This window comes from Arabidopsis thaliana, chromosome 5 (assembly GCF_000001735.4).
Source record: "Arabidopsis thaliana chromosome 5, partial sequence".
In the NCBI taxonomy this organism is placed as follows: domain Eukaryota; kingdom Viridiplantae; phylum Streptophyta; class Magnoliopsida; order Brassicales; family Brassicaceae; genus Arabidopsis; species Arabidopsis thaliana.
Window position 1 is genome coordinate 9,470,849 of NC_003076.8, and position 15,566 is coordinate 9,486,414.

Below are 15,566 nucleotides of genomic sequence, written 5' to 3' on the forward strand. Positions count from 1 at the left end.
GTGAAAAATAATTTTCTAAAACGTTTTTTGAGATGATGGTTTTTCAACCTATTGATTTTGATATGTTCGGATATGGATTGACGAGTTAATATTAGGTCAGACCAATGTAAATTGAATTGAATATGTGCAAATTGGACTTTAATACTATATTAGATTGTGGATTTTTAATTCAAAACCAATTCACAATCAATAAAGAGATATATAGTTTGTGTTAATAAGAGGTATATATTAAGATTTTATTCAACTTTCAATATAAGATAATATTCTTAATAAAATTTGTGTTAAATTTTAAAATGAAATAAATAATAATAATAAGTGAATAATAGTCCGTCCAAACAGCTATAGATAGAGAGATATGTAGAGCAAATTGGGAGATGGAAATACAAATACAAAGGTATAAACTTTTCAGTTATAGAAGAAGGCAAAAAAACTTTATAGTAAACAGTGCAAAGGTCTAATATGCCAAATCGTAATAGTTATTTTCCATGTATTTTGGGAACCACAAAATGGGTTTTCGGGCTCCACTTTCTCATATATCTCAGTTTTCATAAGCCTTATAGAAATCATAACTATTGCACAAATAATTAGTGTTACCATTTCGCAATTCTTTTTGTTTCTGTCGACGGTCGACCACCGTTTAGTATTTTGTCGACCACTTTCTAATATTGTAAATGTATGTGTTTGTTAATGTTATTGCCAAAAATAGACACTTGTTTGTGCACAGTTCCCAGATATCTTTTGGGTTTACTTTCTTTTGTTGATTACACGGTAACTTTATTGTCCACACAAAAAATGTAACATTTCACATATATAGAAGGAATGTTGATATATTGTATTTTTGGTGTCTTTGGTCTTTTTGATGTGTTTGTCGTGCTAACGTCAGTCTTTTCTAATTTTTTTTTTTTTTATGTTTCGAGTCTTTTACAAATTCTAAGTAATGTTGATTTGAAAGGTTTCATATCTGTTCGGGTTAAGAATAAATGAGAGAAAAAGAAAGGGTTAAAAGACCGGTCGATCCAAACATTAGTCTGATGGGTCTAAATTTTGTACTTTAAAATTCATTTTTCCCTAAAGACTTAAAAGATCGGTTGATTCAAGACTTGAACTGATCGGTCCAAATCCCAGATGTCGACGTTGAATATCCCGGAAGCTCATGGACTAATTGATACGAGAAGTGCATGGATCGATCGGTCCAATCTTCACATGTCGAAACAAATAAAGACACATATGTTGGGATTGATCGGTCCAACCCTCGACAACTAGATTTATTTCTTATTATTTTTTTATTTTCTATTTTCTATATTTTGGTAGAACATCCAATAGATTTAATTATTTTTTTATACTTTATTTTTTATATTTTTTTGAGAAAGTAAATTTCTATGTAAACAAACATTTGAGATTAGAGATTCATCTTCTTATAATTTTTTTGAGAAATTTTTCAAACCTTATCTCGGTATGCCAACCGTCTAAATATAGGGTTGACCAGTGTTGATCGGTATTGATGAACAAAAACATTCAAAATATTTTTATTTCTTTTTCATATATTAATAACAAAAATAATGACATTTTGTAAAGCATTAAAATTTGAAAATATTAATAACAATAGTTTGGAAGGTTTTAAAATTTTATAATAACAATAGTTTGGAAGGTTTTAATTCAAAAAAACTAAAAAATATTTGTCACCATCTATTACATAAATATTTGAGTGTAATATTATATATATTAATTTTTATATCCATCGTATCTAACTAATTGCGATCATGATGAACATTTTCATATGAAAAATTATATTATATATAACTCTGTCCACAATATACAAATTCATGACTGACTGTATTACATCCAACTCACTAGAATACTCGACCCGAATACCCGAACGCCCAAGACTACTAGTATTTCCGGTAAATTTGACATTTACAATCTACATACATTTATTCCTTCAGAAAATCAAACCTATACAAAATGTAAAAACGCTAAAATCTTTATCATGTGGACCAAAATATTTCCAGAAATTTTGAAAATTAGTTTTGCTATTTTTTCGTCATTTTTTTGGGATGAATTTTCCCCTTTTTAAGGCTTAATTTTCCTAATACTTTGATTTATATAATCACACGTATGTCGTGCTATACTAAGGAAGTTCTTGTGCAATAAGATTCAAAGTTAGTATCTAAAAGAAAATCTCAGTTCAGAAACTTCCTGGATGCTTGGTTCACTAATATTAAATTGCTTAAAAACAAGAAAATCTAAATATAGATCTACAATCACACATATCCTGACTCATACATGACACGTACATACATTCGAAGAAAAAACATTTCTTGAACGATATGACAATTATCAAGGTATCTTTCAAAAAAGAAAATTCTCTGCAACACGTCCGCGATTGAAGAGTTCAATATTTTTACGTGGAGAAGGAAAAATGCACAACAAAAAGAGAAAGAACAAACATTTACCATTTAAACAAAACAAAAAAAAAAAGTTCAGGAGAACAAATAAGTAAACATTCAAAATCTGTTTAAAAAAAAAACCTCCAAGACTCACTTAGACTTAAGTTTTGATTAGTAGTATGAGTTAAGTTGAGTTACATGTCTAATTCATAAATGTTACCAAACATAGAGTAAATTTGAAGTAGAATTACTTTTTGTAAGTTTGATTTATTCGAGTTATGTCTTTTGTAATTCTTAAACTCAAAACTTAATTCATAATCTCATGTGGTAGTCTGGTAGAGGTAGAGTTAGTTTTTTTAGCATTTGTAAGTTCTGTTTTTGTTTTACAAAAACTATTATAAAAGTATTACAAGAGTAGCGTATAGTGATTGGTTAATGAAATGGCTCGATCAAACTTAGATATCAATCAACATTTAGTTTGACTATTCGGCCTCTCTTTAGTTTCCTTACGATTTTCCTCGAATTTGGAAGGAAATGTTCTCTCAACATAAAACCATCAATTATTTCTTTTAAGTTTTAACGCCAATTTTTAATTGCCATCTAGAAAAATATCTTATACACCAGAAAATGATCATGTCCGCACTACTATAGGATACTTCTATCTGATTAATTTTATTAGACTTATCATAATGAATGTTTTGAATAAATTTGATAATCATATGTATTAATTAGAATTATACACTACTAATCTCGTGTTTTAAAACATGAAAAAGACCAAAAAGGGATTAAAAAAAAAATTATTTGTTTGAGTACACGAACAAAATAGGCTAACGACAATCCAACCTCAAAAGGACATGATTCGATACATTACCAAAAGATAGTTGTCAACGGTTTTTCTGAAACAATCATATTAAAGTATGATTAGTTCTTTTAAAAACCAAAAATTATATTATAAAAGATAAAATATTTTTACAAAAACAAACAATAGATTTTGAACCTTTAAATTATTGTTCTAATTGACCGGTGAACATAACTACTCAACATATATAATATTATTTCCTCTAGTATAGTTATTTTTTAAAAAATCTATTTTATTTTAATTTCTAGAAAATATTTATTATTTTTAATCTATTTTATTTTAATTTCTATAAATTCTGAACCTTGAAAACTACATTGTTTATTGGCAAAAAAAAAAAAATCGACGTGTACACTTCTCCCACATGAAATATCTACCTGTTAAAAATTATATACAAATATTAATACTATATTTGTCCTTTCAGTTTTTTTTTTCCTCTTAGATAACCGTTTGTGTCGTTTTGTTTGGTAGATTATCAAAGAAGAAGATTGTCCATCAGCAGACCGCGTCGATGTAGAAAAACATGTTACTTTAGTTTTCTGAATATCTCCTTCCAATTTTGAAACCATTATGTTGAATCTTAATATTTTGATCATATCAATTACTGAAAAACGCGTTAACGGCATCACCTAAGCGTGGCTTTTTTGGGGGTCAATGTACTTCTAGTTGACGATCTAGCCATGTCAACGCTTATGTCAACGGCTGTTTTGGCTAGTTTATGGAATTTCAAATAATTCTGTATTTGAAATGTTCATAATTCATTCACCTAATTAGACCAAGATAATGTCATATAGGTAAAAATCTAATTATAGTTTTAATTATAACTAGATTTGGAAGTTTTTATCTTTACTGTTATTCTATATTTTAGATGTTATGAACAAAAATTTGGTGAATTATCCAATTAAATTCTCTTATTGTATATAAAAATACATAGTAATCTGAAAAACATATATTTTCATTTGAAAACACTTTAAAATATTTAAACCCTGGTATGTTTTGCAAAAAAAAATATAAAATAAGATACTGATTTAAAACAAATCACCAAATCTTCATTACCAAAACATAAAAATGTATTCATCAGATTTAAAATAAAGTTGCAACACATGCAGTTAATATAATCTCATATGATCTCTCCAATACTAGATTCCATCGTTGATATAAACCGGTACTTGTTCTTCAGCAAAGAAAAACTGAGAATACTGCTAATGGTATACCCAATATCACAACATGTTACCAACTAGAACCAGTTTTAATACAACGATCCTTACTTTAAGTTACATAAACAAAAAATTAATACACTGAAATTATTTAATCTCTCCACTATATCCGACTTTTCCAATATGAGAGGAAGCTAATTAAAATACATGTAGAGGTTTAGTTTGATCGAGTAATATATTCTTCTATATTATTACAAGCTAATTTTAGTTTGTACGAAATGATCCAAACAGCAATTAAATAACGAACTAATATATGACACAACACAACACAACACAAGTGTCTTTATTTTTGATTTTAATTAGTTAACTAAATAACTAACTCTAGCGTGGTTAATGAATAGCACTTATAAACTCCGAGCACGAATCTTCCTGGAAGTTTCACTGCTGCTTCGTCAATACTCATTGCCTTTATATTTTCCTCATTCACTCTCTTCCCATTCTCATCTCTCTCTCTCTACCTTTCTCTCACACAAAGAGTTTTTTCTTTTAAGACAAAAACTCTTTCAAGGTTTTAAATCTTTGAAAAAATTCTCTAAACCTAAAAGTGATCAATGAAGATTCGGAACAGCCCTAGTTTTCATGGGGGTAGTGGTTACAGTGTCTTTAGAGCTCGTAACTTAACATTCAAGAAGTGAGTTCTTGATCTTATACCGAACAAATCCTTCATTATTTTTTTCCGGTTTATTTTCGGATAAGTTTTCTAATTTTCTAGTTTCATTTTCTCATTTAAACCACAGAGTTGTGAAGAAAGTGATGAGAGACCAGTCAAATAATCAATTCATGATTCAGATGGAGAACATGATAAGAAGAATTGTGAGTTTCTTTTCTTTCTAATTTTCCAATCGTCTTTACTTAACAACTTACTCTGCTTAATCTTAATTAATCACGGATTGTTTTTAATTAACATGTTCCTAATATTGAGCCACCAAGTTTGACCGACTACTTCTCTTCTTGTTTTAAACTTTGTGGGCTCCTCGATCTACAATGGTCCCTAAGTCTAGTAACTATATAGTATATAACAAAATAGTCACAAGTCTAGTAATTATAGTATATATCAAATTATGAAAGTATAACGAAATCATTAATATGTTTCGGTGGACTTGTGACTAATACAATTTGTACCGTTTTAACGGTTACCAATCATGAAAAAATTATGAAAACTTTGATTTGCCCATGTCTTATGATTACTTACCGCTAAATATTTGTGAGCTGTTTATGTTACGTAACCATACCATATGTTTAATAATATTCGTTGTTACATGCAAATTAGTTAATGATATTCTCAACTCTTTTGGTTTAGGTCCGAGAGGAGATACAGCGTAGTCTTCAACCTTTTCTCTCTTCATCATGCGTCTCAATGGAGCGATCTCGCTCAGAAACGCCATCGTCTCGCTCACGATTGAAGCTGTGCTTCATAAACTCGCCGCCATCATCGATATTCACGGGGTCCAAGATCGAAGCTGAGGATGGTTCTCCGCTTGTGATCGAGCTCGTGGACGCCACCACAAACACTCTAGTTAGTACGGGACCGTTCTCGTCTTCTCGGGTCGAGCTCGTGCCGCTGAACGCTGATTTCACGGAAGAAAGCTGGACCGTTGAGGGATTTAATCGGAATATTCTCACGCAACGTGAAGGGAAACGTCCGTTGCTCACTGGAGACCTAACGGTGATGCTTAAAAACGGTGTTGGAGTTATAACCGGAGATATAGCTTTCTCGGATAACTCGAGCTGGACTAGGAGTCGGAAGTTCCGGTTAGGTGCTAAGTTGACCGGAGATGGAGCCGTGGAGGCGAGAAGTGAAGCTTTTGGATGTAGAGACCAACGAGGAGAATGTAAGTAGCGGTTACTGCGTTTGGTTAGCCGTTGCAATCGCGGTTAAAACGTTTAGAATGAATTATATATTAATCCGTTTGTTTATTTCCATTTGCTTATGCAGCTTATAAAAAACATCATCCTCCGTGCCCCAGTGATGAGGTTTGGAGACTAGAGAAAATCGCGAAAGATGGAGTTTCGGCAACGCGTTTGGCTGAACGCAAGATTTTAACCGTCAAGGATTTTCGCCGTTTGTATACTGTAAATCGAAATGAGTTACACAACGTAAGATTATCATTGATAGCTAAATAGCTAAAATGAATCTTGATGTCTATAATCTTCTTAACCATTGACAAAATTGTTTCGTTTTTTATTTAACAGATAATTGGTGCAGGGGTCTCAAAGAAAACATGGAACACAATTGTATCACATGCCATGGATTGCGTTTTGGACGAAACAGAGTGTTACATTTACAATGCAAACACTCCGGGCGTAACACTTCTCTTCAACTCTGTTTATGAGTTGATAAGAGTGTCATTCAATGGCAACGATATCCAAAACCTTGATCAGCCAATTCTAGACCAATTAAAGGCCGAAGCTTATCAAAACCTTAACCGCATTACAGCGGTTAACGATAGGACCTTTGTGGGTCATCCACAAAGGTCCTTACAGTGCCCGCAAGATCCTGGATTTGTCGTAACATGTTCTGGATCGCAGCACATCGACTTTCAAGGTATACAATATGTAATGGTCATGGTGTTAAGTCTTTTGATATATCTATATCTTACTATAGACTAATTAATAAAAAAATTGATGTACCTTTTTTCGAAAATATAGGAAGTTTGGATCCATCAAGCTCTTCGATGGCTCTTTGCCACAAAGCTTCAAGCTCAACGGTCCACCCTGATGTCCTGATGAGTTTTGATAACTCATCAACCGCGAGGTTTCATATCGACAAAAAGTTCTTACCGACTTTCGGAAACAGCTTCAAAGTAAGTGAACTCGATCAAGTACACGGAAAATCACAAACTGTTGTGACAAAAGGTTGTATAGAGAATAACGAGGAGGATGAGAACGCGTTTTCTTATCATCACCATGATGACATGACCTCAAGCTGGTCACCTGGTACGCACCAAGCCGTTGAAACGATGTTTCTTACCGTGTCTGAGACGGAAGAAGCTGGAATGTTCGATGTTCATTTTGCAAACGTTAATTTGGGATCTCCAAGAGCCAGGTGGTGTAAGGTTAAGGCAGCTTTCAAGGTTAGGGCAGCTTTTAAGGAAGTCCGGAGACACACAACTGCCAGAAATCCGAGGGAAGGCTTGTAAGAACTCTTGCCTACCTATTAAAATCAGCGGTTTCTTGCGTTGCACGATAAATGTGTATATATATTTGTGAATAGGGTTAGATAAATGGATCCCGGCCATTGAGTTACGGGGATTAGCCTTTGCGTATATCAAAGTATTTTTTTCCCTGGGTAAGTATAGCTGTGGCACAGGGTTTGTAAGTTGTAACCATATGCCGTATAAGAATCAGAGGTTTCTTGTTGTACACGAAAGCTATGTATAAATAAAAGCTATGTATATATGTTTTTTTCTACCATAACTTTTCAATAATGGATCTCGGCTATTGATTGTTCTAGACCAATATGATACATGAATAATCTTTGCGTACACCTAAATTTTATAGTGAAAAATACATAATTTTAAAACTTTACTTTTGTAGAGATGCCTAAAAAAAAATGGTTTACCACATGGACATTGTTATTTGTTCAGATCTCCAACGTATAGCAATATTTGTGATTTATAGATATGTAATTTGGTGTTCAAAGAATGTGTAGAACAATTATTCTTATGGGTATGCCAAGAAAAGTTATATAACTTTATTCTATACTGCTTTCACGTTAAATAATGTAACATTATTAATGTTGTCCTTTTACTTTTCCTTGAATTGATTTGGGAAGAAGACTATTGGCTTCCTTATCACATCAAAAAGTCTATGAGTAAGTGAAACATTGGCTGGCTTTTGCTTCATTCCTTTGTCTCTGTCTTCATGTGAACAAGTTTGCAGAAATTTGTGGTTTCTTTTTTTACTTTCTTTTGTCTAATACACACACTCTCACCACTATTATAAAGAAAATCCATAGATCCCGGTCGTGCGTACTGCCACTTTGCTTTCCACCCGACAATGATTTGGGAGATGTTTTGTTTTGTGTCATACATCTACCAAAAAAGTCTTAATCATTGTTCATCAAAAGAGCGCCCAAGGGCTCTTTCGTCTTCTTACCACACGCACACTAGTTCGAGAGGGTTTTTAAGGAGCTCTTAAGCCTTTCTTGATGACTCATACCACGAACAAGAACCAATCTTGTCACCCATATAATCTCCGTATTCAGAGAATTGAAGAGTTCTTGATCACTACTGTTGTATCAAAAAGGAACTCTAAGAACTAAGATTGTTTTTTTTTATTTGATGGATCCAAGGAAGCTACTATCTTGTTCATCCTCTTACGTGTCAGTGAGAATGAAAGAAGAGAAGGGGACAATTAGGTGTTGCAGTGAGTGTAAGACCACCAAGACACCAATGTGGAGAGGTGGACCAACTGGTCCTAAGGTCTCTTCTTCTACCTTTAATTACTATATTCATAACTTTGTTTGATCTTAAGATAATTCATCAAGTGTTCTTAAGTTGTTTATTTTGATTTGTGGTGGGATTTGCAGTCACTTTGCAATGCATGTGGAATTAGACACAGAAAACAGAGACGATCAGAGTTATTGGGTATTCATATTATTCGCAGCCACAAAAGCTTAGCCTCCAAGAAGATAAACCTATTATCATCATCACACGGTGGCGTGGCGGTGAAGAAACGAAGGAGTCTAAAGGAGGAAGAACAAGCTGCTTTGTGTCTATTGTTATTGTCTTGTAGCTCTGTTTTGGCCTAAGTCAAAAAACAGAATATCTCTCGCTAGAAAGTTAAAAAAACACAGTTTTGTCCTCTCCTTTGTTGACGTTCTATATCTATTTTGGGTCACTCTTTTGAATATGAATAATTTAAGATTTAATGAAATAAGTTGGGCCTAACTTTGTGTCGAAAGGCCACAAATGAATTTTAAATAGATTGGAGTATTTCTGTTTGGGCTTTACATTGACTTGGTTGGAGATGGTCTTAGAGTAACTTGAATAAGATCTTCACGTAGATCATCACTGCGAGACGAAATCGGGTATGGACTGATCTGGGTGATCATGCTTCTCGGAGTGCAACATTTCAACCGAAATCAGATCGTGCTCGAATACTTTTCATAATGTACCAAACTATAAAGTAGGGTGATGAAATTTGCCAAAAGTGGAAACATGTCGACCCTTCTTACTTCAAGCCACGTAGATCCGTATTTGTCGGATCGGGTCACAGATCCGAATAAAACGGGTCTCTCTCTCTCTCCCACTCTCCCTCTCACGCGACCTGTTTACTTCAATCTCAATTATGCTCTCTCCCTCTCTCTATTAAACAGTCGATTTCTTACAAAAATTCTCACTTCCGTGCAAGCAAATGCAGTCTTGTTTCGAGTTTGATTCACACAAGGCAAGTATCTTCTCCTCTCCGATTCATTTTCTCCTTCTGGGTCATTTCGATTCTCTGTAATTAAAGACAAAGTTCGTCTCTTTTTAGGTCTCCTCGTTGAAAAAAACTCAGATTTTGTTTGATTCCCTTCTTCATTTCTGCAATTCCTCACTTGTTTTCGAATTAAAATCAAAAATTCGTTTCTTTTGAATTTGACTTATCGTTTTCTTTACCCTGTTTGATTTGTCTGGATGCTTACACAATTAGGTGAAAGTTATGATTTTTATTGCTTCCTAGATTTCTAAACCAAGGAAAAGATTTGAAATTCAAAGTCTCTGTAACGATTTCAAAATCTGTTTTATTTATGTTTCTGTTTGGAATATAAGAATTGTTTCCTCTGCCTTGCTTTCTTCTCTCTTATGCTGAGATTATAGAGTATGTTGTGTTCTATTGTCTTTGTAGCTTGTTCCCTTCTATATCTGTATAGAAAAGAACTCAAATTTTGAGTCAAAGATTAAATTTTCCATAGGGTTTTGAAGAAATTTTGTAATGATGTTGTGAAACTACTCGTCTTTAGGATCAGAAGGGAACTATAGAAATGAAACTGTTAAGAAGTTGTATCCACTGTGGGTTTATATGTGCCTAGTTCTAATTTTCATTCTCTGGATCTACAGATTGGAATAGAGGAGACATTGTCTCTTTGATTCTTGAGCTTATTTGGGGGAGAGAAAGAGAGAGCGAGAGGATCTGATGTGTATCTCAATCTCGCAAGTCTCTAGATTGAGAATCCATTCATTTGGAAGTTCTTGCTGTGAGCGTGTTCATGGATGGATCAAGAACAGCTCTAGCTTGAAGCTGCTTGATGTTAGAGCTTCTTCTGTTGATGGTAAAGCAAGATGGATCAGACGTAACGTGAGTACAACTACACAAGGTAGTAGAAGCAACACTAAGAGCAGTGTGTTGGGAGGAACAGTTCCTGTAACCAGGATTATAGATGAAGAGAGTAGAACCAAGGTACAGCCTTTTGGTAATCTTCAGCAACGGCTTGCGCAAGATAAAGATCTGTCTAAGCTCCTCACGGTTATAGTCTCTGATCTTGAGACAACTGGTTTGCATCGGAAAAATGAGCGGATAATTGAAATTGCAGCTCAGGATATAGCTGGTGGTGGGTACAGCACATTTCAGACTCTTGTCAACCCGGGTGTTGTTCCTATAACTAACGCACATATCCATGGAATCAGGAATGATATGGTCTGTCGACCCGAGGTTCCAAGGTATACATAGTCTTTAGATAAAATTGTATCATGTAGAGTTCTTTTGAATTTCTGTGATTAGTTTGTAACAAATGATGGTTGTTTATGATTGTGTGGCTTCCATTGGATCAAACTAATGATGGTTTTGTGTTGGTGGTAGGATGGAAGAGCTGATACCGATATTTCTGCGGTATGTTGAGAGTCGACAGAAGCCTGGAGGTTATGTGATGTTAGTTGCACACAACGGCAAATCATTTGACTTCCAGTTTTTGATCAACGAGTTTAACCGTTGTTCTTATGAGATTCCTCATAATTGGTTGTTACTCGACTCGCTCCCACTCGCTAGAGAGAACATGAAGTCTGTAGGTAACATACTAAAATCCATCAGCTTCTATTTCACTGAGATGCAAATTAAGCCTGTATGGTCTCGCTTTGTATCACCATGATCTTAGTTGGCTAAACTAGAAATGCGTTATTCTTCTTCTAATTTTGCAGAGCCAACGGTTAAGCTAAGTTCATCGTTGGAAGCGCTTGCGGACTACTATAGTCTTACAAGGGAGGGTGATGCTCACAGAGCCTTGTCAGATGTGTTACTCTTATCTAAGGTGTTCCAGAAACTCACCATTGATCTCAAGCTCTCACTCTCTGATCTCGTCCTTCGCTGTCACACTGCATCTGATATCAGTGCTGCCATGGCCAAGAACAAGAAGGCCTGAAGCATTTTAGACATAGCTATAAGCTTCTTTTGGGATATTCTTCTCTCATTCTATTGTTTAATGTATCTAACTCTGCAATTAATGTAACCGATTATTTAATTTGATCCTACATTAATCAAGACAAAATACAGAGCCAGAGTTTTTCCACCTCTTGGACAAAACACAATTACACAACAACATCTTTTGTTGGAAGCTGCTACAAGAGCATCTGACACATCAAAGTGCCAAGTAATTTGCTTGTCACAATCGCTGCTCTTACAAAAAGCTTTCCTCCATTGAGAAAATTTCACAGAACCTTGCTCAATTACTCAATTAGTTGGCTAATCTGCATAAATTATGGACATCTAACATTCAATTAATGTTAAGACTTTGAATATAACAGGTTTTAGAACTCAGATATAAGAAAAATAGAAGAAGCCAAGACTGTTTTTAGAAACTTGAGAAAATAGCATTCATACTTGGGAAAACATACAATTCAGTACAAACTCGTAATCAGGCAAGAGAAGAGACAGTTAAACTCATAATCTAAATGAAGAATACATATATAATAGACCATAATAAAACGTACACCAAGTCAAAGATCAGAGTTTGGAACAACAAGAACTAATTATAAGGGAACATCATTGGATCTGCAAACGACGGTGCTTGATTCCATGGCGCAAACTGATCAAAGGGGACAAGTGGGGTTTGTGTCTGCATCTGAGGAGGAAAAACCATGGGAAGATCAAAGCTACTTCCCAGACCAGATCCTTGTTCCCCAAGTAAACCAGTACTCGTCAAACTGTCAAAGCTAGAAACAGAGTCAGGTACTTGATAGAAGCTACAGTTGTCATGGTTATAGAGAAAGACAGAAAATTTGCTCTGATTTTGACTCAATGATGACGTCGATAGGTCTTGCTCTGTGTTTGACACACCACTCATCAATGGTTCTGTCCGTTGTTGATGACGATGATCCTCAATTAGCGAAGGAGGAGGAGACAATGGATTCGTTGTGGAAGAAACCGCACGGGTCTGACCAAACTCGGTCTGGTTTTTCTCGGGTTGGAGTAACAGAAGCTTATCTTGTAGTACTCGTAGACCACTTTCTAACGAATCCTCCATCTCTAAGACTTTCTCCGACAATTTAGTGTCGTCGAGGATCTTCTTACGTAGAAACAGAGAAAGGTTGGTTCTTTTCTTGCATCGCTCTCTCTCGTGTAATCTGCTAAACCTCTCAGCCATGTCTCGAACTTTTGATTGATCATCCGGCCATGTCTTGATGAGTTTTCCGTCACGACCATAGTATATGACACAGACATCGATGTTGCACAGAGTCGAAAGCTCGAGGGCTTTCTTAAACATGGTCTGTTCTCTCATAGACAAATTCGTGGTCTTTTTTGCAGTGGAAGAAGAAGACAGGGACGATTTCTTGAAACAAGTTTGGTTTCTCACAGACAATTTGGTTTTCTTCTTCGTCGACATTGAAGAATCCATTGTTGTTGTTTACCCACAGAAAAAGAAGAAGAAGATACCTAGTTTCTTATCAGAGAGAAACCTAGAAAATAAACTCTTAGAATAATAGTGTAACTAACACACGGTTCAGGGTTATATAGAATTGTGAAATTATAGTATTTCCATATAATATTTGATATTGATTTTACTAAACCAAGAGAGACAAATTGAGCTGTGGGTTTTATTTCCTTTTTCTTTAGAGTATCTTTTCTTCATTATATGATGATGATATTAATTAATCTAACCGTTGGCATTTTTCAGTAATTGTAATAAAAATCTTCTTTTTTTTTTCCTGATCACGTGTAATAAAATCCATTTTATGATTGATATCAGAGAGGAAATCTAATTTAGATCTGATTTTCATTTACCAATATCAATCTAACCGTTGTAAAAAAAAAATTCTACATATTTTACTAATATTTTAATTAAGGTCAGCAAAAAAATCTTGGTTGTCTGCACTATTTTTTATAAATAATTGTTTATAGTTTATTAGTATAGAAAAATATAAATTAGATCCTATTTCCATTTCACTAATATCAATCTAACCGTTGTAGTAAATATTTTCTTATATAATAATTACTGATAAGATTTGATTGGGAAATAAAAATAGCCAATAAGGTTACGAGCTCAAGAAGACGCTATTGCTTTTCATACAGTAAACATGTGCACCAATCATAATGATATTGTTTTTGCCCACTTTAATATATCCTGCGTACGTTGGCATCTTCCAACTTCTCGTACCCATAATCCTGCGCCGTGGTCTCCACTCTTACCACTCCACACACGCACAGGCGGCGCGTGTAATCATCTCAGGTAAATCCGCCGCTCTCCTCCACTCTCCCTCCGTCGTATCATACAGCAACACAAGGCTTTCTCTAATCCCTCTCTCACCCCTCCCACTCCGCCGAAGCAAATCGTCAATGCATCCCACCACCTGAACCACCGCCACTTTATCTTCCACTCCGACGCAGCTAAACCTCACCGTTCCATCTAACCGCACCTGTGCCGGTAACGGCGGACTTTTCAGCCTCTGCCATTCTCCAAACCCGCTGTTTCCACCACGACGACGCGCATCAAATCGCCAAAACGAAAGCTCCACCGCGTGACTGGTTAGCACATACACATATCCAACCGCCGCACACGCCGCCACTACACATCCACCACCAGGAACCGAACGACTCCTTAACCACTGACGCGACTCCACATCGAAAAGATCCATAGAGCTCGCATAAGCACGCGCCGCCACCGCGCGTGAGGTCTCATTCCCAATTTTCAATCCACCGATCACATAAAAAACTCCGTCAACGGCTGCTCCGATGCAACCGTATCTCTTCCTCGCCGATTGAGTCACAACTTCCCACCGATTCAACTCCGGATCATACTCTTCCACCGCCGCCGCAACCTCCGAACCACCACCACCTCCAGCAACGTAGATCTTACCAGAAACAACCGCGATTGCGAATTTCTTCCGAGGGAAAATCATCGGAGATCTCAAATTAAGCGTTCCCATCCACGAATCGTATCTCAAAACAGCATTTCTACTAACAACATAAACCCTAGGTCCAATCGCCGCCGCGCGAGCATGAGATAAACTTCCATAACTACCGTCAACGCCAACAGACCTACTCGAAACCGCAAGAGACACTTTCCACGACGCAATCTCGGACTGAAACTGCAAATCCGCGGCGAAAAGTCCTGAATCGACGGTGGATATCGCGAAGAGAGAATGTCGGAGCAAACCTAAACGACGACGGAGATGGAGAAAGTAAGGAGAGTGGAGGAGACGAGACCAACGGCGACAAACGACGGCGAGAGAAGGAATTGAAGAGGAAGGGACTCTTGAGATACATTCGAGGAGTAAATCGTCAGGTAGAGAAGCGATTGTAGCTGAAGAATTCGCCGCCGTGGACGACGGTTGGTGGATCTGGACTAGTGATTTGGCGTCGGAGGGATTTGGTAAACAAGATTTCATGAGCCATGAGAAATGGCGAGAATTGCAGTTTTCTGACATCAGAATTATCTTCAGAGAACAAATTTAATTCTAAGATATGAAAATAAAATAAATTATTATATCTGTGGGAGTTACGGAGTTGAGAGGGAAGTGTGATTTAAGAAAGTAAAAAGACTATGCACTAAATAAATAAATAGTACATACTGCTTTATACTCCATATACGTACACATGCAAATTCAACTACTTAGCTTTCGTTTATGGGTTATCTACTAAAGTACTAATCCTCTTTTAATATAATTAATGAAGTAATCTTAACTATAACTT

At 35.6% G+C, this 15,566-nt stretch overlaps 6 protein-coding genes across 11 annotated transcripts; 4 read left to right on the top strand and 2 right to left on the bottom strand.

Annotated features, from left to right (window-relative positions):
• The first annotated feature begins 4,830 nt into the window (after positions 1–4,830).
• Positions 4,831–7,929, top strand: CBP60G (Cam-binding protein 60-like G). Of its 3 annotated transcripts, none has more exons than NM_122574.4 (6): positions 4,831–5,091; positions 5,198–5,273; positions 5,761–6,292; positions 6,397–6,557; positions 6,654–7,005; positions 7,110–7,929. In NM_122574.4, the coding sequence occupies exons 1-6, from the start codon at positions 5,012–5,014 to the stop codon at positions 7,598–7,600; spliced, it is 1,692 nt and encodes a 563-aa protein (NP_198044.2). In that variant the 5' UTR covers positions 4,831–5,011; the 3' UTR covers positions 7,601–7,929. The 3 variants fall into 3 exon arrangements, with proteins under 3 accessions (NP_198044.2, NP_001190408.1, NP_001331616.1); NM_001203479.1 differs by having other exon boundaries at positions 4,834–5,091; positions 6,397–6,533; positions 7,110–7,903; NM_001343987.1 differs by having other exon boundaries at positions 4,834–5,091; positions 6,654–7,919.
• Positions 7,930–8,575: 646 nt separating this feature from the next.
• On the top strand, positions 8,576–9,352 carry GATA23 (GATA transcription factor 23). The gene is made up of 2 exons (NM_122575.3): positions 8,576–8,884; positions 8,992–9,352. The coding sequence occupies exons 1-2, from the start codon at positions 8,744–8,746 to the stop codon at positions 9,211–9,213; spliced, it is 363 nt and encodes a 120-aa protein (NP_198045.1). The 5' UTR covers positions 8,576–8,743; the 3' UTR covers positions 9,214–9,352.
• A 107-nt stretch (positions 9,353–9,459) lies between these two features.
• DPD1 (Polynucleotidyl transferase, ribonuclease H-like superfamily protein) lies at positions 9,460–11,970 on the top strand. Of its 4 annotated transcripts, none has more exons than NM_203113.3 (4): positions 9,460–9,851; positions 10,505–11,104; positions 11,244–11,449; positions 11,579–11,970. In NM_203113.3, the coding sequence occupies exons 2-4, from the start codon at positions 10,581–10,583 to the stop codon at positions 11,797–11,799; spliced, it is 951 nt and encodes a 316-aa protein (NP_974842.1). In that variant the 5' UTR covers positions 9,460–9,851; positions 10,505–10,580; the 3' UTR covers positions 11,800–11,970. The 4 variants fall into 4 exon arrangements, with proteins under 4 accessions (NP_974842.1, NP_198046.1, NP_851082.1 ...); NM_122576.5 differs by lacking the exon at positions 9,460–9,851 and adding an exon at positions 9,854–9,922; NM_180751.2 differs by lacking the exon at positions 9,460–9,851 and adding an exon at positions 9,868–9,938.
• Positions 11,971–12,402: 432 nt separating this feature from the next.
• On the bottom strand, positions 12,403–13,294 carry AGL93 (AGAMOUS-like 93; the record flags this gene model as incomplete). Its single annotated transcript, NM_122577.2, has 1 exon — positions 12,403–13,294. The coding sequence occupies exon 1, from the start codon at positions 13,270–13,272 to the stop codon at positions 12,403–12,405; it is 870 nt and encodes a 289-aa protein (NP_198047.1). The 5' UTR covers positions 13,273–13,294.
• AT5G26955 (uncharacterized protein) lies at positions 12,515–12,926 on the top strand (the record flags this gene model as incomplete). The annotated part of the gene is made up of 2 exons (NM_001343988.1): positions 12,515–12,605; positions 12,691–12,926. 2 exons carry the CDS (start codon positions 12,515–12,517, stop codon positions 12,924–12,926), a joined length of 327 nt encoding a protein of 108 aa, NP_001330340.1.
• Positions 13,295–13,809: 515 nt separating the features above from the next.
• AT5G26960 (Galactose oxidase/kelch repeat superfamily protein) lies at positions 13,810–15,517 on the bottom strand. Its single transcript, NM_122578.4, has one exon. It carries the CDS (start codon positions 15,299–15,301, stop codon positions 14,060–14,062), a length of 1,242 nt encoding a protein of 413 aa, NP_198048.1. The 5' UTR covers positions 15,302–15,517; the 3' UTR covers positions 13,810–14,059.
• Positions 15,518–15,566: the final 49 nt, after the last annotated feature.